The sequence below is a fragment of the Talpa occidentalis genome, unplaced genomic scaffold (genome assembly GCF_014898055.3).
Source record: "Talpa occidentalis isolate TD23 unplaced genomic scaffold, MPIMG_talOcc4v2.1 talOcc4.15, whole genome shotgun sequence".
Classification (NCBI taxonomy): domain Eukaryota; kingdom Metazoa; phylum Chordata; class Mammalia; order Eulipotyphla; family Talpidae; genus Talpa; species Talpa occidentalis.
In genome coordinates, this window is record NW_023601543.1 from 72,267,477 (window position 1) to 72,291,884 (window position 24,408).

General features: G+C 39.0%; 1 protein-coding gene across 2 annotated transcripts in view; it reads right to left on the reverse strand.

The window, feature by feature from the left end:
• Positions 1 to 24,408, reverse strand: part of IL1RAPL1 (interleukin 1 receptor accessory protein like 1) — a 1,141,580-nt gene that overhangs the window by 559,054 nt on the left and 558,118 nt on the right. For both annotated transcript variants that reach the window (XM_037512572.2, XM_054695805.1), the window contains exon 3: positions 10,865 to 11,144. In XM_037512572.2, the coding sequence (XP_037368469.2) occupies positions 10,865 to 11,144 (280 nt within the window). The remainder of the gene's footprint in view (positions 1 to 10,864; positions 11,145 to 24,408) is intronic.

Below are 24,408 nucleotides of genomic sequence, written 5' to 3' on the forward strand. Positions count from 1 at the left end.
CTGCTGAGGGAACAGTGGGCGAGACAGGAGAGGTCTGTGGAGCCATGTGGGACCCTCGCTGGTTGGCCAGGATCGAACCTGCGCTGCAGAGGCTGCAGACAGCTTCACAGCACTGCGCTCAACCGCCTGTGCCACCAGGGAGGCCCAATTTGTTGTTTCTTAAAAGAAGGTGCTCAGAGAGATTGCAATCTGGCTAATTATTGTTCTGTTCAAAAATAGTATGATCCTCTAAAAAGTACCTTCTCAGACATGGGGAATAAAAGGCTACACTTAGTATATGCTCTAGGTTGACTTACCACTTCAGCACCATCTCTAAGCATTGCCAGAAAAATGAAACTGGAAGATATCTTTGAAGACTATTCTGGCAAGACACACATGATTTGCACCAAAAGAATACAGAAAGAGAGGCTGATGAGTAGTTGCACACTTGAAATTCATCCATAAGAGGCTCAGAATCCAGCCTGGAAACCTTAAAGCCTTTCCGTTGTATATGGATTATTTTTAAAAGACTAGCTTCTGTAGGTTTAATTGCAATTTTTATAACCTATAAATTACAGATGATATTCTCAAGGGTATAGTCTAGTTTCAATTAAGAGACGTAGCTTAACAATTAGGAACTAAGACTTTGAAACTACTTTAGGTTCTTGGAAGACATATGCATATGATCATTAAAATTTGGGGGGGTAGAATATAAAACATTTCTATAGACTTTGATTGTCTTGAACAAATTATGAAGACTGCCTGGGGGTATAAATATTTAAGACTTTCTAAAACAATGCTGACATCATCCTTTGATCCAAGAATGAGTTTATTTTTAAACTTAAATTATTAAGTTGTTAACTACTTTACAACTATAGTAGTTACGTGTGGGTCTTTCAGAAATGACACATTATCACTTTCTACTTTCACCTGGTGACAGGGAGAAACGAAAACAATCCCTTTTTGGAATGCCAGAAATCATGATGTAAGATAAGCAGTTCACAATCTGTTAGTTTCAGAGAAGAGGTGTCATGCCATAAAAAATAGAATTCTTCTATTTTCTCATGAAAAGCTGTAAGAACCAGAAAATGGTGTAATTCTCACTATAGCAGTGTTTTCCACAAGGAATTGTAATAACAATAATCCCAATCAATAATTATTTCATGCAATAAATATTTATTGGGTGCCTTCTCTATGGCAAACACTATTGCTCATTGATTTTGAGGGGAAAACATTTATGATCATTAAGTTGGGGATACAATGAATACATTATCATCCAAAGAAGTAGCTAAAAAGGTCTTTGAGGCAGGCGAACCTAAGATTTTCAGCTGGAAAGGTCTGTGAGGCATATCCTAAGACTAGCTAGGCAAAGGAGTGTCTATGAAACTTGGGGGCATTCTTTTCTAGCACCCTGACTTCAAAACCAAAGTAGAAAGACATCTATCTTGAAGATTTTTGTGGGCGTGTATTCTGCTTAATGGACTAGATTGCAATTTATTACATACAAGACTCACAGCATTTTGTGGAATCTTACTAGCTTATACTAAAAGAGACAAGCTCACATTTAAAAGAGTCTCTGGGCTTTTCCAAGGAGTTTTTGGGGTTCTCCATGTAGATTAGCATATCATCTGCAAGGGATCAGGAAAAAAAAATTAACTATAATGACGTAAAAAATCAAAATCAAGAGGCCGGGCCTCCCCGGTGGTGCAGCGGTTGAGCACTGGGCTGCAAAGCTGCCCGCAGCCTCTGCAGCGCAGGTTCGATCCCTGGGCTCCAGGCAAGGGCCCCACATGGCGCACAGACCTCTCCCGCCGCCCACTGCTCCCCTCGGCAGTGTATTTCATCAGTCTGCCTGTTCTTTTCCCCGCTCTGGCTCTGGTGAATTCTCTCACCCTCCCGCGCCTCTGGCTGGTACCCAGTGCTTGTATAAATAAATAAATAAATAAATAAATAAATCTTTAAAAAAAAATCAACAGGCCACTACACATCACAGACATTCTGTAGGCGTGGAGGAGGGAGAAAGATCAGGACAGAGTGGGAAAAGCAAAGAGACTATGGTGCTGGTGCACGGGTGAAAAGGTGGTGAGAATTTTATGGGGAAATCATACAGGTACCAATATGAACAATGATGTAATAAATATATATTAAAAAAAAAAAGAGTCTCTCGGCCTTTCAATTCCTGTAGAAGCAAAGAGAATGGACCACAAAACCACAGAGAACCATTCCTCCAGTAAGCAGAACCGGACCCTAGTCAACAAACTGGTGACATGAGCCTGGATGTTAGAATTGTTGGGCCCGTGCTCTGTACAATCCAGCCCTACTCCACTCTCCCATTTCAAATGGGATTATTTAGCTTAGTTATCTTATCTCTGTCTGACTACTGCATACTGCATGTTGAGTGTGTAAGGGTCAGATAACATATATTTTTAGCTCACAGATCTTTGGATCAAGAGGAGTCACTCTTTAGTAACTGCATTCACAGAATTAAGCATGAAAAACTTCTTTTACAACCAGGACTGACTCACATATTAAGATCCTGGACTTCCAGCCTGATCATGATACCACAAGGAGGTAAGATTTACAAATGGATCTATTTTGTACGTACAAGGGCATGAAATATTAGGAGCCAAAGGGCAGACTCTGTTGCACTATTATGTGTACTATTATGTGGTCCCAACAATGAGCCAAAACACATGAGATTCAAGTGCTTGGAAAGTCTCCTCCCATGTTAATTTGAGACTTGACCAATGGGATATTAGCAGCACTATGCAAGCAGATGGTTGCTAGGTGGTTATACATTCTGTGTTGCTACATTTAAGAATGTGACTATGGAGAGCTGTGTGGAGATTTCTGGACCTACTAAACATAGAGCTTCCATATGATCCAGCAATTCCACTACTAGGTATTTACCCAAAGGACACAGAAGCATCAATTCCAAAGAGCACCTGCACCCCTATGTTTATAGCAGCACTGTTTACAATAGCTAAGCTATGGAAACTACCCAAATGCCCAAAAATAGAGGACTGGATCAAGAAGATGTGGTACCTATACACCATGGAATATTACTCAGCATTCAAAAAAAGATAAACACATGCAGTTTGCAGCAACATGGATGGCGCTGGAAGGGCTCATGCTCAGCGAAATAAGCCAGAAAGAAAAAGAAAAATACTGGATGGTCTCACTCATAGCAGGAATCTAGAAAACCTAAATAAGGGACCAGGAAAAAGAATAACTATAAGAAAGTAAAAATCAAAATCAACAAACAACTATGAACCAGAGACACTCTATGGGGAGTGGGGGGCGGGGAGGGGAGGGATTGGGGTCAAAATAAGGGGGTCACAATTGTATGGGGACTATAAAAATAAAATTTATAATAAAAATAAATAAAATTGAAGATCAAATAAAAAATACAGCCTTAAAAAAATGTGACTATTCTGCTAGGGAGTCACTTAGAGAAAGGAAGGCCCTGATAATTCATGAAGAGAAAGACATATTCAGCTAACCCTGCATCCTACTTGATTCCAGCCTTAAATGATTTCACACAAAGTCAGCAGAAGAAGCACCCAAAAGAGTTCAGCCAACATTGAACAAGAATCATGTACTAATAAAATGGCTGTTGCTTTAAGTCACTTTGTATTCGGGTGCTTTCCATCTATAATTGATAACAGAAACAAGTCTTTTTTATTTTTTTTTATTTTATATATATATATATATATTTTTAAAGATTTATTTATTTATGCATACAAGCACTGGGGCACAGGCCAGAGGTGTGTGTGGGGGAGAGGATTCACCAGAAACAGAGCAGGGAACAGAACAGGCAGGCTGACCGAAATACACTGCTGAGAGGAGCAGCGGGCAAGACAGGAGAGGTCTGCTTCGCCATGTGGACTGCACCCTGGTGGGCTGGGGATCGAACTCATGCTGCAGAGGCTGCGGATTGCTTCATAGTGTGGTGCTTAACCCCTTGTACCACCAGGGAGGCCCTTATTTTATATATTTTTTACATCATTTTTCATTTTTGCACAATGTATGCATTTTCATCTTGGTTATAGTCCCCATACAACTCCCACCCCCCCTTGTTTTGATCCGACTCCCTTCTCCCCCACCCCCCCCCATAGTGTGTCTCTTGTCTATAGCTGCTTGTTGATTTTGATTTTTACTTTATTATAAAGATACACATATCAGGGATCTTCTTCAAGAAATAATTGTGTTATTCAGACAGGCAATGAAAATCTGAAATTTCAGGAACAAAGGGTGAAAGAGTACAGAGTTTTATACCTTAACCTGCATACGGGCAGGATGGTAAGAACATAGCACGATGTGCCTATGGAGACAAAGACTCAAGATGAGTCTAGATCAAAAGGTTGAAGCTGACTGGGAAAGGGATATATATATATATATATATATATATATATATATATACACACACACACACCAACCAATGTCTTCAAACTTCATTTTGCTGGATAACAGGGCCCATCAAAGACTTTTAGGTAGAGAAATAAGGTAATATCTCTGTTGTAGGCATGTAATTCTGTAGCTATGTAGCATAGTAACTAAAATGGGAAAGAACCTCTCGGCAGGGCAGCCACTTAAATGTATATTGGTCTCTAAAACATGGGTAATGCTGAGGGGAATGTAGAGGAATATTTGGACTTAAGGACCCCTCTAAACTGACCACAAAATCATATGACAGGGCGTCCCCAGTGGTTCACCGGGTTGAACGCAGCATTGTGAAGCTGTCTGCAGCCTCTGCAGCATGGGTCCAATTACCGGCAGGCCAGGGAGATACCCACATGGCATGGCAGACCTCTCCTGTCTTGCCCGCTGCTCCCCTCAGCAGTGTATTTCGGTCCATCTGCCTGTTCTGTTCCCCACTCTATCTCTCTAGTGAATCCTCTCACCCAACCCCCCACACCTCTGGCCTGTACCCCAGCTCTTGTATAAATAATAAAATAAATACTTTAAAAAATTATGACAAATAAAGCTAATAAGTATCATTTGAAGGAAAACAAAGTTTATGGCACTCATCCACGGAGTGGAAAGAATAAATTCAAAGATATTTTAAAGGCAGACTGGACAGGTCTTGGTAATCAATTAAGGCAAAGCAAGGAAAATGAAGGAAATGATGATAAGTGATAATTTTCTGGTGCTACCAGAATGATGGTGGTGCTATTTACTATGAAAGAAAGGAAACATCTGAGGAGGAGACTAGGTTGTTGAAGTAGATATTGAAATAGATTTTGGTACACGCTGCAGTCAGTGCTCTTAGACAAACATTAAGGAAGGACAATTAGGAAATTTACAATGTACTTCTAGTGCTTGTGAAAATGTTTGGAATTATTTTTTTGAGTCACCAATAAATATTTAATAAGTGGAGTTACTGTAAAAAATAAGAAGGATCAGGGAGTAGTGAACCTCAAACCAGCTGCATAATAGAATTTTATATCAGGACTTAACTGATCTGGAGTGATAAACAGACATCAATAGCTTTTTAAAGCTGCATAATTAATTCCAATATGCACCACAGTTGAAAATACGTAATGCAGAAGGACAAAGGGAAACAGGTGAAAATAAAATTCTGGTAAACCCTAGTATTTAAGGGAAATTGAAAGGAAGAGCATCCTGAGGAAATTTACTAAGTGATCTATAGGAGAGCTAAAGATAAATTTAGTAAAGATCTTTGTTTAAAAGAACAAAAGACAAGAGTTTAGGATGACTTAAAGTTCTTTAGCTCTAACAAGTAAAATTTGAATAGGGTAGCAAAGAAGTCAAACTTCATTTTGTCATCTCCCCTCTAATCAAACACTTTGGATGAGTCTTTAATTTGGTTATTGTATTTTCCAGTTCCCCTAATTTCAATTTGTGTCTCTTTCAAAACATATTTCTTTGCTGAGTTCTCCATGTTTTTCATCCGTTTCAAGAAATTTTATAATTACTAACTGAAGTATTTTTATGATGGTTGCTTTAAAATCCTTGTCAGCTACTCCAACATCAGATTCATCTCAGTGTGGGAATGTTTTGATTGTCTTTTCAAAACATGTGCAAGATTTACAAGCTGAAAACTGGAAAATGACCATGAGCAAATCAAAGAAACAAATCCAAAAGAAATGGAGAGATCCACTGCATTCATAGATTGGGGAATTCAACAGTAAAGATAAAAAATAAATAAAAAAACACACATATAGTATATATACTCTATGCACATATGCAGGTACCCATAAACATGGAAATAAAAAATATGCATATTCTCTTTAGTAAAAAATTAAAATTAAAAATGGTTTATTCAAATTGATCTATAATGTTAATGCCATTGCCAGCAATATTCTAGTAAAGATTTTGGTAGTATAAACAAGCTCAGGCTAAACTTTATATAAAAAGAAACAGACCCTACATTTGCTCAAAAATTTTGAAAAAGAAGGATAAAGTGGGAGAACTCACTTAACTTGGAATTTAGTCCTACTATGTAGCTACACTAACCAAGACAGAGTGGGAGCAGCAGAGGGATAGATACAATGTTCTACAATATGGAATAGATATTCTAGAAATAAACCTGCATTGACATGCCCTACTGATTTTTTTTTTCCATAATTTTTTTTTTAATTCCACTGTAAAGATTTGTTTATTTATTTATTTATACAAGCACTGGGTACAGTCAGAAGTGCGGGAGGGTGAGAGAATTCACCAGAGCCAGAGCGGAGAGCAGAGCAGGCAGAAGGACGGAAGTACACTGCTGAGGGGAGCAGCGGGCGGCAGGAGAGGTCTGCGCACCATGTGGGACCCTCCTCTGGTGGCCGGGGAGCAGCCGGGGATCGAACCGGCGCTGCAGAGGCTGCGGGCAGCTTCGCAACCCAGCGCTCAACTGCTGCACCACCAGGGAGGCCCTACTGATTTTGAAGGAAGGCAGCACAGCTATTTCAACAAGTGGTGCTGCAGCAAATGCCATCTATTCAAAAAGCTAAACTTTGACCTAAATAAACCTTACAACCTTATACAAATATTAACTCAAAATGGATCACAGGCTAATGTAAAATATAAAACAATAAAACTTTTGGCAAAACACATTAATTAAAAAAGAGAAATCTCCAGAATGAAGAGCTAAGCAAGGAAATATTAACCTCACACAAAAAGCATGATCCATAAATTTGGAGAAAATATGAACTCCACTGCATCAAATAAAAATGATTTGCTCTGCATAAGATCCAGTTAGGAAGATAAAAATACATAATACAATTTGACAGAAAACACTTATAAACCACATATCCAGAAAACGGTATCCAGAAAAGGACTACTATCTAGAATATATAAAGAACTCTAAAATTTCAGAAGGAAGACCATAAATATTCCAATCATAAATAGGCAAAATACCTAAAAAAGGTCTTTCACTGAAAAGGGGACAGCAAATTAGCACACAGAAATATGTCAAATATTATTAATCATTAGTGAAATGCAGATTGAAGCTGCAATGAAATGTTATAACTATACTTAACAATGAAAAATAATGACGATACCAAACACTGCAAGGATATGGAGAAAATGGATCACTCACACATTACTAATGGGAATGTAAAATTGAATCGTTGCCCTGGTAAACAGGTTGGTAGTTTCTTATATGACTAAACATGCAACTAGCATAAAATCCAAATTCACTATTGGGCATTTATCACAGAAAAGTGAAGACTCAGGTTCACAAAAAATTATACATGATTATTCTCAGATGCCTTCTTTTCAATAAACAAAAACTGAGAGCAACCCAGATGTCCCTTGACGAGTTAGTGAATACTGTGAGAATGTCCACACCATGAAACACTACTTGGTGCTAAACAGGATCAATTGTTTAGCATGTTATGGGGACATGCAACAACTTGGATGGATTTGAAAGGACTTATGATGATTGAAAAATCCACTTCTAAAGGTTAGATGCTATATGATTCCATTTATATAATATTCTTGAATTGAAAATAACACAGGTATAGAGGACAGATTAGTACTTGTCAGGGGTCAGGACTAACAGAGAGGAAGGTGCATGTGAACAACAGGAGGGAAGCTTGAGGTGATGGCATCGTTCTGTCTCTTGAGTGGATTAATGTCAATATCCTGATTATAATATTTACTAGAGTTTTGGAATATGTTACCATTGAGAAAACCAGGAAATGGATTCACAGGTTCTCTGTATGATCTCTTGCAACTAAATATGAATCTATAGTTAGCTCAAAAATGAACTGTTTTTGTCAAATATGGGGTATCAAACAACTTAGTGTGCTACCATTTGGGGTTCATTAAAATGGTTTAATGTGCACCAGTGGGAGCTGTTAATAGGGCATAACAGTGAGGAATGAAGGGACCAAGAAATTGGGGATTAAGCTTATAGGAAAATTTTACATTATAAAGTAAAACTATGGCAATGAAGGAAAAGAAATGGTTACAATCAAGGAAAAGAAATGGTTACAATAAAGGAAAAAAATTGTTACATAGCTCTCCTTCATTCACCTTTTCATGTAAGTATTTTCAAAAATTCTGGAAGGAGTAAATTGAGCAAAAAGCCAGGTAGCACAGAGCAAGGATTTATGTGGCATTATGCTGTCCAAGAGTGATACCAAGAGAAAGGAACAGGAAAGGTCCTGTTCATTATACTGATTTCCATTATTTACACTATTTAATTGTACATATGTAGGTGCAAACGCAAATTAGCTGTGCAAGTAAAGGCTTGTTCAACCTTTTCATTAAATTAATTCACATCAGTAAGACCAGCACCTTTGAACAGAAACTAACATTTCCAAGCTTCTAAAATTCTTTACAAATGAATTATTTAAAAACTAATGGTGACAGTTTTGGGGCCTGATAGCTAACAATGTGCCAAAATGTCAGTGACTCAACTCTCAGCTGTGGGCTTCCTTCACTTCATCACCAAGCCATGCTCTTTAAACTGCTGTATGCAATGATTTTGAGTACTATTTTCCCAATTGGAAAAGGGAAGCATATCAACACTAGCTTCAAATCATTTGGAATATTTGAATTCCAGTGGCACAAGTCATCTTTTTCTGCAGTTTATCACTTTCTCTAGAATATCACTTGACACATACAAACATTTAAATAGTTTGTCTTTTAGTTTCACCTTCCATTAAAATATAGACATGTGAACATATGGGAGATGTCATTGCTTCTAAATTTTTTGACCTTTCGTTCATTCTTGCAACGATAAATTCAGGGACATTTTAATGCAATTTCTCAAAGCATTGGATCACAGCGTCTATTTAAACACATCAAAGAATTGCAACCTCAGTGCTTTAGAAATTCAGAATACTAATGCAAACGCATCATTATTTTCCCATCAACAATAAAGAATGCAATTAAGTGTTAGACTATGGACATTCAGCTCAATTCTAATTTCAGATAAATGGGGACAAACATTTGACTATCCTGAAGAATCACCTCTTCACATGCATGAACAGTCAGAAATAATGATTTATTTAAAGAAATACAGCAGCTATGAAGTTAAATCAAATTATGATTAATCAAATGAGAAGAGCCAGGCCATGCAGTACTCTAACAGCTCCAGTACAGCAAGAAAGTATTTATCAATGCCCCCAATAAACCTCCGATTCTGTTAAGAGTTATGTTTGTACATAAAAGACTTGGTAGGCCCTAAGGAAACAAATAAGAATTGTCAAAGGAAGGATGCATGGTTCTTTTATAATCCTTTTGACATTTTTCCCAAGCACTACTTGCATTCATTCATATAACTTAAAATACGTTTGTCAGTGTTAAAAGATTTTGGACATTTCTGTGGCTTTGGCCTGTTAGGATGTCCTAACATACCTGGAGCTATGACTCAACAACAAAGGTCATTCTTACAGATGGTGGGTTGTAGGAGGTACTATCCTTATGACAGAGGTCTCATAATTGCTGATCAGAATTTCAGAAGCTGACATCAAATTTCAATTTGAAAAAAAATACACTAGCTGATTTGGTGACTTTGTCTAAATTGAGACTCAATTGCTTTAGATTCAACCTTGTCTCCCTTAATAAGGCAAAATGTAAAAAGACAAAGAAATAGATTGAAACACACCCTGTGTATGCCTACACCCTGCATTGCTAATGCTCTCATAGTCTAATGACATCCACAATCATTCATGCGGGGTGTGATTCACAATCCATGAAGGACTAAATGCTTAAACTGAGATTTTTAACTGCTAATGCATTACATGGATACAGTCTCAATGCATTATCATTAAGTAAACTACATATGTCTTTTTCACAAGCAGACAAAGATGTATAGATCGGGATGAGTATTTTTGTGGGCAAAGTTACAGGCTTGTTATTAACTTTTTTATGGGTCCTGATGGACCAGTGAAAATTTTTGTATCAACCCAGCATTTTTAGTTAAAATGATCTGGAATACAACCTTCTTATTCCCTATCATGGCAAGGCTGCCTTTCTCTTCCTGAGCACATAGGTTACCTAAATCATCTTTGCAGATACGTGTGAACCAGAGGTACCTGTGCTCTATCTGTCTGTGAAGGGCAATAGCAAAATGTTACAACCCATTTAGCAATAAACTATGCATCCTTTCTGCAAGTTTTTGCTTACATTTTATTTGCAACATTTCACCTCCTCTATAAATTTTATTTCATAGTCTTTAGTAATTTCTGGCAACATAAGTACATACACAGATGGTAACTCTTTTCTCCAAAAGCTAGAAATAATGTCTCAATATAAATTCCAATCCCATCATTTCATGATTTAGATGCTAAATTTTAGAAGGCAGCCACACATACAAATATTGAGACAATACCTGGAGGTGAAAGGGAGAGCAGTATAATTTAAGTTCAATAGGGCAAGGTGTGAATCCCCTGATTCAGCAGAAATAAAATTGAAAGGATACCTGATGACACAGGCGTAAAGACCGCTGTCTTGTAGTAATGTTGGTCGGAACCAAATAGAATCTTCCTCCTTGCTCATTCTGCTTCCATCGAAGGCTATTGGCTCTTCGAAGTCTCCAGGACCAGAGCTTTTGTACCACATCAAACTGAGTCCAGCACTTTGGGCTAGGGAGTAATTTGCTCTGATATAACCATAAAAGAGCGCGCATTTGATTCGAACAGGCTCTCCCACCAAGACTTGGTATTTCTTGATATCAACAGACCAATCAGTGCATCCATCTGCTAAAAGTAAAAAGAGAGAGAGAAGTTTAAGCAATTAGTTCATTCATTCTTTCAACAAATATTTATTAGCCACTTATAAATAGAAATATAAAAGACCAGATGCTACTCTTGCCACAGATTACACAGCAATGGATGACACTGAAAGTAATTTCCCCTGCTAAACAAACACTATATTCATCACTTAGTTTGCTTCTGCTGCTATTTATTCGTAGTTTATATCAATGTTGTGGTCACTGGTTTGTTGCCTTTCTATTGCGAATTCAACATGTTGCCTGTTTGATTATTTCACTTGTATGTGGAATACAGAGAAACAAAACAAAGGAACAGGCGAAACTAAACCCAAACAAACCTTAGAAATCTGACTGCTGAATTGAGGCTACCAGAGGGGGAGGTTGGAGGGGTGGAGAGCCAAAGTGGGGGCGGCTACCCAATGGACTATGGTAGAGGACTAAAGCTGTCTTGGTGATGGGTGTGGTGTCGTGACATACATCAGAAGAGGTGTGATCCTACACCACTGAATCGCATACAGTGCTGTGAACCAATGTTACATCAATTAAAAAACTAATACAAAACAGGAAAATGGATCTGGATCTTTAAACTATTTTTCCTTTGCTCACTGGCAGTGGAGTTTTGTTAGTAGAGGATGCTGGAAGACCCTGCAAGGAAGAAAGGGCTTTGTTCCCTGGGTCCAGCGAGCTGCCTGAGAGGCTCCTGCAGGGTGCAGGTCTCCCCAGCACTGAGTCCTGCAGCATGTGCTACCCCAGTCTCTGGCCCCTGATGTGCGCAGCAGCTAGGGGCCTAGTGACTTCAGCAGAGCCTCAGGTGAGACACCTCCTGTGAATGGCTGTGCCCAGTACCTTCAAGGGCTAATCTCTACCAAATTCCAGAGGGCAAATGTTCAACAAGTTCTACCAGAGTAGCACCTTAGTGACTTCAGTTATTCACAGACTCAGGTGCTTCTCCAGTGAGCTCTGGATCTCTGCTCTGGGGTGACAGGATGGGACATTCGCTTAGTTGCTCCATCTCTGTCAGGGATAACAGCAGTGATTCTTCTAGTCTTTAGGATTGAATGTTGGTAGCCACCCCTTCCCCCTAAATATTCATGTTGAAGCCCTAATGCCCAATGAGATGTGTTTGGAGGTAGGGCCTTTGGGAGAGAAATAAATTCAGAAGAAGTCATGGGAGCAGAACCCTCATGCAGGGTGCTTAGAAAACACCAGAACTTGGGCCTCCCTGGTGGTGCAACGGGTTAAGCACCACACTATGAAGAATTCTGCAGCCTCTGCAACACAAGTTCAATTCCCGGCCAGCCAGGGAGCAACCCACATGGTGGGTGAGTCTCCTGACTCACCCACTGCTCCCCTCAGCTGCGAATTTCAGTCAGTCTGCCTGTTCTGTTCCCCGTTCTGTCTCTGATAAATCCTCTCAACCCCCACACCTCTGGCCTGTGCCCCAGCTCTTGTATGCATAAATAAATAAATAAATATTTTTTTTTCAAAAAAGAGAAGACAGTAGAACTTGTACTCCCTTTCTCTGTCTTTCTGCATGCTCACAGAGAAGAGGCCACGGGAGTACAGAGGGAGAAGCTGGTCATCTGTAAGCCACAGAGAGGACTCGCATCAGAAATCAAAGTGGCCAGCACCTCCATCTTTATCTCTAAGCCCCCAGACATGTGAGAAAATAAATTGCTCTTGTGTAAGCCACTTTGTGATATTTGTTATGGCCTACTGAGCAGATGAACCGATCTTTCTTTCTTACTAGCCAATCCATCATTATTCCAATACCCTGTTACAATTCATGATTCTTTCCATAAACCTTCCTTGTTCAAATTAGTGTATGGTTTCCGCGCCGATTTGAACCACACTGATATAATCAAGAAAACAAGTGAGTGAAGCTCTGGTAGTGTTTTCACAGCCAGAGACAGAGGTAGATGGTCGCTATGCTCTGATTTCTGGAAGCATCAGAGGGAGTTCAAAGTAGATACCATGGTGGGAATGGGGTTAACAGGGATAGGAAATGGTTGGGGCTTCTGTGTTTCTTGGAAGCACCATCTTTATGTGTTGACACCATTTTTTGTCACCTTTCGGCTACAAATGCATGTGCACGTGTACACACACACACACACACACACACACACACACCCCACACACAGGTCCCCATCCAACAGGCATATGTCCAGGATCAACATTACACAGACACTGTGGATCTCCTGCTGTGATACAGCAACACACTCTTAGCAGGGCAATTTGACATTGCTCACAGTGTACAAATGCTGAGAAAAAGGGTAAAAGCCAAGAAAAAAAGAGCTCTATTAGCAGTAACGTCTGAGTATTACAAGCAGGGTTTTTAACTGGCTACAGATTATGAAGGGCACAGTGTAAAGCATCTTGAGAACAGGAAGAAGGATGTCGAATTCATGAGGAAAATGATGGAGATAAAAAGGCAAATGTACATTAGAGCAAAGATGACACATGCAGAATTATCTATATTTCTTTTTTTAAAATAATATCTAACATCTAATGAGCAAGTAACTATGTGCTGAGTTTACACATTTTCATTTACCCTTCAAAAAACATCCATTGAGGCTTTTAAAAATACTTTTCCCTCTATGTGGAACCCTTTTCACCAAATCCATGATTTCCCCCGCAATGGCACCTCCTGGAAATGGTCTTTCCTAACTGTTTGGTCTGAAACATTACCTTCCTCTGCTGATGCTGTCTGCATCATTTCCATGATTCCTGTCAATGCCTGCTGCAGGGCTGGCAGCCCACAATAAACAAGATGACAGAAATGTACACAACAGAGATGTCAAGGTTATATAATTACATGTGATACTGATCAACACAATTTTGCACATTTGTCCTATTGAATGAGAAGACTCCTACGTGGAATTTTATTTTAAACAATCATAATTGTGGTGATAAGCATGAAATTATCTTGTTTTACCACTATATGAAATACAATGCAATTCTAGAATCAAGTATTTTTAACTGAGACCATCTGTCAGAAAGGATATTGCTGTTGATGAAAAATGCTGGAACACCTTCAAGGTAACAGTATAAACAGTGAGATGAAATTATCCAAACTCTCAGAAGATTTGCAAGATAAAGCAAAATGCTTGAAGCTAAGAGAAAAAAAAAAGTATTTAGTCCAGAAAGTTCTAAAAAGTTAGCAACAAATCAGTTGAAGAGAAAAGAGAATAAGTAGTTTTGGGGATAGATACACTAATACATATTTTCAGAATATGCCTCCTAAGAAATGTTGAAAAGAAAACCATGAATATAACTGAAAATGAAAGTTATTTGGTACTCAATTATGGGGAAAATATTTTCAAACAGCTCAGAGTCACATGGCAAGGAAAAGGCAGGGGAGAAACGAGGTATAATAGCAGCTTGGATATCAGACACTTTGCATGTTCATTTAAGAAAATCAATTAGGGCCTCCCCTGGTGGCGTAGTGGTTGAGCGCTGGGCTGTGAAGCTGCGGGCAGCCTCTGCAGCACCGGTTCAATCCCCAGCCTCCGGCGAGGGTCCCACTTGGTGCGCAGAGCTTTCCTGCTGCGCCCGCTGCTCCCCTCAGCAGTGTACTTCATCAGTCTGCCTGTTCTATTCCCCGCTCTGGCTCTGGTGAATTCTCTCACCCTCCTGTGCTTCTGACTGTACCCAGTACTTGTATAAATAAATAAATAAATAAATAAATCTTTTTTAAAAAGAAAATCAATTAATAAAACAGATGTAGGATCTATGGCTTAGAAAATTTTACTACCATCAAATTAAACATATGATGTGTGGAAGTAAACTACCACGTAAAGTTGTTTTAATATATTTTTGGGAACTATGGCAAACAATGTGAAGAACAATTCAAGATATTTTCAAATTATTTGGGTAAACACATTTAAATAAATGATGGATTTACATCTCTCAAATAATGACATGAAAGCATTTTATTAAATGAAACAAGAGACATTTATTTTTTCCTTTGCTAACATTTTGCCTCATTTGCACACACACACACACACACACACACTCATTCTGCATATTATTTTTTCCTAAATAATTTGAAAAAAAGTTTAGAGACACAATGATACTTTACCCCTACGTGTTCAGAATGCATCTCCTTAAGAATAAAGATAGTTTTTCATATGGTCACAAAGCACTTTTCAAAATCTTGTGTAATGGGGCCTCCCTGGTGGCACAAGGGGTTAAGATGCAACCTACGAAGCTACCCACAGCCACTGCAGCACGAGTTCAATCCCTGGTCAGGGAGGTGACCCACATGGCACAGAAGACCGCTTCTGACTCACCCACTGCTCCCCCTCAGCAGTGTATTTCAGTCAATCTTCCTGTTCTGTTCCCCGTTCTGGTGAATCCTCTCACTCCCTGTACCTCTAGCCTGCACCCCAGTTCTTGTATGCATAAATGAATCTTTAAAAAAATAAAATCTTGTATATTAAGACATCTCAAATCTCAAAAGAAAACATGATAACTTGATGACTAGAACTGCCACTGCTCAGAACTATGCAGTCTTTCCTGACACAGCACAGAAGCCCTGCTGTCTGAGAAAGCATTATTCTGAAATATATTTCTAGATTAACCTTTAACTCCACTATGTAAGTTACCAGGTTACCTTTATTATTTTAAAAATTATCATCAGGCAACCATGTAGACAAAAGGTATTTAATCTGCTTTTCTCTCTTTCAGAGTAAAAAACCCTTCTATCCATCTCTCTCAAAAATTTGCTATTGGTGTTCTTCCTTGAAGGGAGGATTCCACGGAAATACTGTAGTTCTATGACTCCTTGGTGGTACATATTCCATTAGCATCAACAGGAGTTTATGAAGCCATAAAGTTGCATTAGGGAGGAGTAGAGGTATGAAGTACCATAGTCACTCATTTTTGTCACCACCCATAATGTTCTGGGAGTTTATATGAAGACAGTTATGGAATTAAGATTTAGAACTAATTCTTTTACATGGAGTTCACACTGGTACACCATTTCATAAACAAAGGCTATCTAGTGTGAATAATGTAAATATGTTAAAAAGAATAGGAAAGTATTTTTAATTCAGTCACTATTACGACATATGTAAGAGTTCAAAATAGTTCCATGGTAACAAGCATGAAAGGTTGCATTCTTTCATGACAAGTCTAATCATAGAGCTTATACATTATCACATTCTAACAAGAAAAACTAAGACTTCATTCATAAAGGGGCAAATTTTATTACTCTTAAAGTATGTACTTGGGTAGGTACATTAGAATAATGATAAAATAATTAAGACTTCTGGGATAGTGTAATTTTTTTTAAAGATTTATTTATTTATACAAGCAATGGGTACAGTCAGAAGCGCGGGAGGGTGACAGAATTCACTAGAGCCAGAGCGGGAAGCAGAACAGGCAGAAGGATAGAAGTACACTGCTGAGGGGAGCAGCGGGTGTGGCAGGAGAGGTCTGTCGCGCCATGTGGGACCCTCGCCATCGGCTGGGGATCGAACCGGTGCTGCAGAGGCTGCGGGTAGCTGCGCAGCCCAGATCTCAACCACTGCGCCACCAGGGGAGGCCCTGGGATAGTGTAATTGATGCCTCACACTGATCCCCTTACTAAGAAGAGGATGTCTCATTTTCCAGCTACTTGGAGTATTGCATGCACACAGCTCAGTTATCTCCTCCTCTTGAAAATCACCTCTCATTGACAGTGGCCAACGTGCTGGGAATTTACACCCTCTTCAGTGTTTCCACTGCCAATAACTGACTGATTTGCATGTACAACATGCTCCACCATTGCCTCGACACTTTTAAAGTACTGATCATGCTCTGAAACTTTTCAGTCTTTGCATCACACCAAGCTTCGAGTTCATCTGGGAACTTCTCACTCAACTCTGTCCCTATTCCTCCTCTGCTTCCCCCCCCCCCCCCCGCTTTTTAGGTTTACCCTGAAGAACACCTCAGTGAATTGTGTTCTGGGTTCTGTTTTAGGACAGCTGACCTAGTAGACAGTTATATATCCAAACAGTAAGAGCTAGAAACTCTAGTTTCTGTCACAGGGACTGGAGACATCATTGCCTACAAGACATAGTCCTTATTCTTAAGAAGCTTTCATTCTAATAGAATCGACAAAAATTAAAAGGACAACATCAAAATGCAAGGGCAGAAAATGCTGGGGCTGGACATAGTTTCCCTATAACGGGGAAACCATTTGAGATGCTTGCCAAAAGTTAAAAACTTAGTCATACCAATAGGCAAGCAGCTATCTAATTTGGAGGTGAACACAAAAGGCAGCAATGCAGTGCAGGAAGTTTAAATGACTTTGTGGTGCAGAGACCAGGTTAAAGCAGGAAATAGCAAGAGATGAGGGAAAAGACCTGATCAAAGACAGATGATGGAGGTACTTTGCTAAGATATAAAAAATGGTTGGCTTCTTGGTGAAATTAATGGAAAAATACTGAAGAGTTTCAATCACAGAGGTGATAGAGCCAGTCAAATGGTTTTAGATATGTTTTGCTGGGGAAATGTTTAGGTAAAGATAAAAGGTGGAAAGCTTTAGTCAGGAAAGTGATGTTATTGAAAGTCTGAATTTGGCAGTTGTAGCAGACAAGGAGAAATAGGGTGGATTTGAGAACGATTTTGGAATAAAATTGGCAGGAGTAGGTGAGGGACTGAACACAAACAGCGAGGGAGAGAAATAATGCTAGTTTACCCTGCAATCATGTCTTTTGTCAGAGACTGTGATATCTTTCCCAGTCAACTAAAAAAAAAAAAATCAACAGCACCCTATCTCTCAAGTTGCAATCTTTGAAACGCTTTTTATAATATCTTCATTTAAATTTTTTAGGCAATGAAAATGTGATGGATTTTGTTAAATGTCTCACAGACAGACCTAAAATGCACACATCTATATATACATAAATGCATTTTATATTTTTTTCCCTTTTTAAATGTCAATGATCAAAAATAAATGTCAGGCACATTGACCTCATTTTTCTCTACCCCTAGTGTGCTCGGAAAAGTATAACTTAGGATTCGAATGCACTTTGGGAGTATTGGTCAAGCGCATAAACTATCAGACACTGAAAAAATGATGAAGGCTGGACTTCAGTGAAATTCTGCACTTTTTCTGCACTGACTGTTTCTCTTTTTTTTTTTGTATTTTTTTTAAATTTTATTTTTATATTCCCCATATAATCGCAACCCCCTTATTTTGACCCCAATCACTCCTTTCCCCCATTTCTCTATTGAAATATGGACTTCCTCAACGAAGTCTACTGGCATCTATTTGAGCACTACTGGCATCTATTTGAGAAGGAAGCAGAGATGTCCCCAAATTATCAGCCCCAAAATACAACACAAGTTAACCCTCATGCATTGGTTAACACTACTCTCTTTCTGGATGAGGAAGATTATTCCCAGATTCTTGCCTTTAAATACATACACAGAGTGTAATGATTTTGGAAGAGCTCTTTCAAATATTTTGGAAAGACAGGGGTTGGGGGCCTCCCTGGTGACGCGGTGGGTTGAGTGCAGCACTGTGAAGCTGTCCACAGCCTCTGCAGTGTGGGTTCGATCCCAGCCAGCCAGGGAGAAACCCACATGGCACAGCAGACCTGTCCTGACTCGCCCGCTGCTCCCCTCAGCAGTGTGTTTCAGTCAATCCGCCTGTTCTGCTCCCCACTCTATCTCTGGTAAATCCTCTCACCATCCCACACATCTGGCCTGTAGCCCAGTTCTTGTATAAATAAAATAAAATCTTTTTTTAAAATAAGAATGGTATGTGTGGGTGTAAGAGTCCATGTCACTTAAGAGAGTCTGCTGAAGGATTTCATTTGTACAGTGTTGTCTCTTCCTGGCAGCGTCACTCTTCAGTGGCTGGTGCCCCACACATTCACATAGCCACACTAATGTCGACCTTCAATCAGTCACCATGACCATAACACTTTGTGTTAGCTTGCATGTGCTGCTGTAAGAGAATAACACAAACTAAGGGACTTGAAGAACACAAATTTGTGCTTTCACAACTCCAGAGGCTAGAAGTCCGAAATCAAGTAGGGTTGGTTCTTTTTGGGCACTGTGAGGGAAAACCTGCCCTATGTCCTGCCCCTAGCTTCTTGGGAAAACAGGCAATCTTGGGCGTTCCTTGGCTGGTGGACACGTCACTTCAAATTCTGCCTTCATCACATGGTACTCTCATGTGTCTCTATGTCTTTGCCCTTCTTGTGCTTGCCTTTCTTAAGGTCCAACTTGCCTTTGGCCTGGGAAATAGTCTCATAGGGTTTGTTTACCCTGCACGCATATAGGTGAGCAAGTCCTCCATACTTTAAGGTAATTTTCTCTGGGCCATCTTTGGTCATTCATCTTAAAGGCCCACCCCTCTGTGTTGGTTCACATCCCTGCTTTGCTTGGCAGTAACTTCTGCTTAGGACTCATACTGTCTTTGAATCTCTGTTTTTCTTTTCTTAATGTGTGAAAGTGATATGAGGGAGTGCCTAAAATACAGTGGGTGCATGAAAAGTACCACTCTTTGGGTGAACACAAGCAGATGCACATTGCACTATGTGAAAATCTGAATTCTTTGCTGTCGTTATCCTAGGCATAGGAAACTGACATAGATATTAACATATTGATGTATATGGCCCATATTTTAAAAGCAGAACAATATAAATGTAGTTCAAAAGATTCTTATTCAAGTATTTATTTCTTCTGTTCTCTATTTAATATATACCTTAACTAGCATGTAGCATACTGATAGCTTACATATATTTCCTTCATCACTGAACTGTGGGGACTTTGAGAACTGGGACTTTATCATATATCTATGCCTATATCTGTCGACCTATTTATCTATCTATTATCATGATCATTGTGATTGAAGGAATACATGCTCACTTAAATTGATACTGAAAATGTTCAGCTTGGATGTCAGCATAATAACTTTTAACTTGTGTTTCTAGGTATCTTTAGCCTTACAAATTTGGGGAAAACTAACAACATACATTTTCCTATATAGTATAGTATAGCAAAGTAATGCAATTTTTTAAAAGATTTATTTATTTATGCATACAAGAGCCAGGGTACAAGCCAGAGGTGTGGGAGGGCAGTAAAATGATTCACCAGAGACAGAGTGGGGAACAGAACAGGCAGACTGACTGAAATACACTGCTGAGGGGAGCAGGGGGAGAGACAGAAGAGGTCTGCTGCACCATGGGGGTAGCTCCCAGGCCGGCCAGGGATTGAACTCGTGCTGCAGAGGCTGCAGATAGCTTTGCAGTGCTTTGCTTAACCCCTTGCGCCACCAGTGAGGCCCCAAAGTAATATACTTTTTTGACTAACAATTTTATTCCACAGAACGGAACATGGTTCAGAACTCAGTAAGCCCTTGTTGATTTATTAAACAAAGCGTATTCTAAATTCATTAGGCATATTGTGGTACTACTTATCTAGTTCATGTGTATGAACCACAAGAACCCTCTACTAGGAACACAAAACAGATAAGGATATGTGCATACTGATAGGTCAAAATGTATTGCCAGCTGCAAGCATTTTATTCCTTTGGGCCACTTGTAGGACATGGGATTAAAATCAACATGATGAGCAGAAGACCAGACAAACAGTGTTCAAATTTAATATCTTTCCCAATTTAAAGGCACCTCACAGGGAAAGGACTGTTGGATGGCAGACAAGCACACTGCAAATTGATCCTTTAAAGAGAAAGTAGCAGGCTTAAGGCACTTATTACTTACACTTGGTTTTAGAGCATATGACAGAATTCTGTTTTGAAAGATTGCAAGTTAGAAAAGTCTTTACAGTGTAGAGCAATCCCAATGGATTATTGTTCGCAGCAATAAGCAAACAAAATATTCATGTGTTTTTTATTCAAATAGCATGAATCCACATTTTGCCAGCCATCTACTATGTACAACTCACTGGTCTATAACAAAGATCACTGAGAAAAATGTTAAACTTCAAGAAATCCTCTTTTAGCAGGGAAAGATATGTCAACAACTACATGTAACACAGGGCAGAATGGAGAAACTCCAAGAGTAAAGAGATCATTCATTACTTTGGAAACACAGAACAAGAGGTTTGTTCTTTCTCAAAACAGAACTATTTTCTATTTTTCAAATAAACTAATGGAGCAGAAATCTGACTGGGAATATACAAAAGAGTTTCAGAAAAAGATGTAATTTGAATTGTGCCTGAATTCAAAAGTTGAAAATCGAAAAGAAAAAACTCCATCAACGGGGTACCCCAGTTAGACATGTCAGCAAAGGGTGATAGGCAATGGTCGGAAGGAATGTTAAGAGTGTAATCGGAGTAAAATAAGATCTGAAGCATGGGTCTGACATGTTACCAAGCCAAGAAAATTGAAATTAATTCTGTAGCCAGTAGTTTACCAGCTTTAGTGCACATCAGAATCATCTGAAGGACATGTTAAAAGACAGATTGTTTGGCTCCATTGTCAGAGTTTCAGATTCAGAAGGCATTGATTGTGGCCTACGAATATGCATTTCTAAAAAAAGTCCCCGGGTGATTATTCTGGGGTGACACCTTTGAGAACTACTAGTCCAGGCAACATAGGTAGACAGTGGGAAATGTCTATGAAGGAAGTGGTATCATTTGATCGACATTTTTGTAAGATCACTCGAGTAGGAATAACAAGTATGTATTTGAAGGAGACAGTTAAGGGCAGGGAGAGCACTTAGAAGGTTCTTAAAATAGTAGAAGTGAAAAGAAAAAGTGGCAAAGGACATGAAAAGGAAATTTGGGGGAAACTGTAGAGGCAGAATCAACAGGATGGAAAGACTGATCAGAGAAAAGAGGGAAGAGGCAGCCAGGGTGACTCTGAGATTTCAAAAGAGGATTTCTGAGAAGATTATGACATCATGAATGGAAACAAGGATCGGAGCAGGCTCAGAGGTCATAGGAAAATTGTGGTTGGGGAAGACGACTCGTTTGTTATCTTAGCACACATTTTCTGCCTTCACAGGAGGTGTTTAACAGCAGCAATGTCCTGTTTGCATTGTCTGTACAGCTAAAGCACTTCTGATATCTTTTTTACATTTGTAAACTCTGCTGGGGATTAGAGTCCCCCAGAATTAGAGAAAAAATCAAGGGAAGTGGGAATAAAGTCAGTTATTCCTCTATGTTTTAATATGCATCTGCTTTCATATGAATAATATCACACAGATTAATTGTCTATTTGATTAATGTCTTGCAGGGATTGTGGGGGCAAATTAAGAACACACAGTTTGTGTATTGCTCCTTCAAGTGAATATGTAAGTGAGAATTTTAAAAAAGATTAGAGCCATTTTGTAGTGATGCTGAGTCTATTTTTATCACTGTAGAAGAGGTCTCATGAAAATACAGAATGCCTTGGCACATATTAGCTTTAGACACAAATATTTGGGCATTCATCATCTGCATTTACACGTATAATCACATGTCCATTATGATAGGACTCTATTGACTCACTGCATTTGGTTCAGGGTATTACAAGCAACTGGGTGCACACCTCCTAGGTCTAGAGCAAATTTGCATACATTTTTGGAGGACTGATAAATTTCAGAACTTGCACTTACATGAAAATTGCACTGTCTGACCCTTTGTTAAGCTGACCATTAATCTGAGGCATCCAGGAGGGGAGGGGCAAGGGTTAAGAATGGGGCATGGGTACAAGGACTATGTGGAGGATTATGAGTGTTCTGGAGGTAGGAGAGTTATGGTGATCACACCTGAGGGGACAAATCCTACACTGTCAAAATATTAACAAGGATGTAAAATAATGGTACTTTATTAAACAATGAATTAAAAATGTGATTGCTAGATGAAAAAAACAACTGCACTGGACAGTTGTTAATAGAGATGCCTACTAAATTCGAAGCAAATTTAGTTGCTTCCATGTTACTGAGCAATTCAATGATCCTCAAGTGCTGGCTTAAGTAAGATTATCTTTATAGATTGTTTATTAATATTGATTAAACTCAAAACTAGAGGAATTTTCTGGCCTAGCAGATGCTACCTCGTGATAATATTTATTGTAGTTGATTATTGTTAGTTACATACAACCTTAAATTCTCAACAAATGACAGTTTGCTTCACAGCAAAGAGTTTGCACACCTCTGAAGAACATACAACTTTTCGTGGTTCATCCAGATCAATGTAATTCTCCCATTATTGTACCAAAAAGGTATAACTGGGTTCCTTTTGTATACTCCTGAAAGATTGACCCCAATCCTTAGTAATCACACCATAACTCTTTCCTTTATAATGCTTCAGAACATATTTCAATGTTTGCAGGAAGAAATGAGTTCATAGTATTTAGTTTAAGTCATCTCTAGATGGAAGAATCATAGATTCTTTTATTTCAACACATATTGATGGGGTGCCTGCAGTATCACTGGCACTGTTGGGGTTGGAATGAAGCATTCAATAATCTCACTGTCATCACATTAAGCAGGGTTCCCTCCCTTTATTCTAAATGTATAGCTTATGTTGTTCCCAGAGGATTGTCATGGGTAAGATGGGACATTGGTCTCAAACCTTACTTCTTTTTTTTTCAGTGTGATATTCATGGACATTTTCAAAGCTAAACAAGGCAATGCCGTGGGTTCCTTTTAGCGATCATTCATTAAGGCTTTTTTAAAAAATATGTGTTCTTTTATTGTTTCTTGGTTTTTAAAGGCAAGTTTTCCTCTTTATGTTTGACAGCAAGGGCCACTCTGGTCTTTGCAGAGATACACTTGGGTACCATGCAATTACGAGAAATAAATATTTACTGTGAAATGCATAAAGTCTGTGCATTCTCTTTCTTTACTTTCATTATTGTGCCATGAAACAGTCAATCATATATTCTTTTATTTTATAAATTGGAAAATACTGAATAATTCAACAGCTTTGAAATTTCAGAACTTCATTCAATGGAGTAGCTGTAGTCCCCAATCTCTCTTTTAATATGCTGCCAGTTATTGCAAGTCATAATAGCACAATACAGGACCCAGGATGAATATCACTCACTCAGTTGTTTCCTTGAATGGCTTCGGGGTATGAAGTAAACTATACTACATCACTGTCCTCATAATGAGATCGTTCTGCTGGATAAACAAGCTCCCTGCAGGCTCTACCTGCTGATAGGGCCCAGTGAACCAAATATTTAACACTTCACAGAGGCTCCTCCCTGCCATTCTTCAATATTGCATGCATCATTTTCAAGAGAAAATTTGATGCAAAGAAGTAGAAAATTGAGCTACTGACTCCTGGGTCCGTTGCTACAA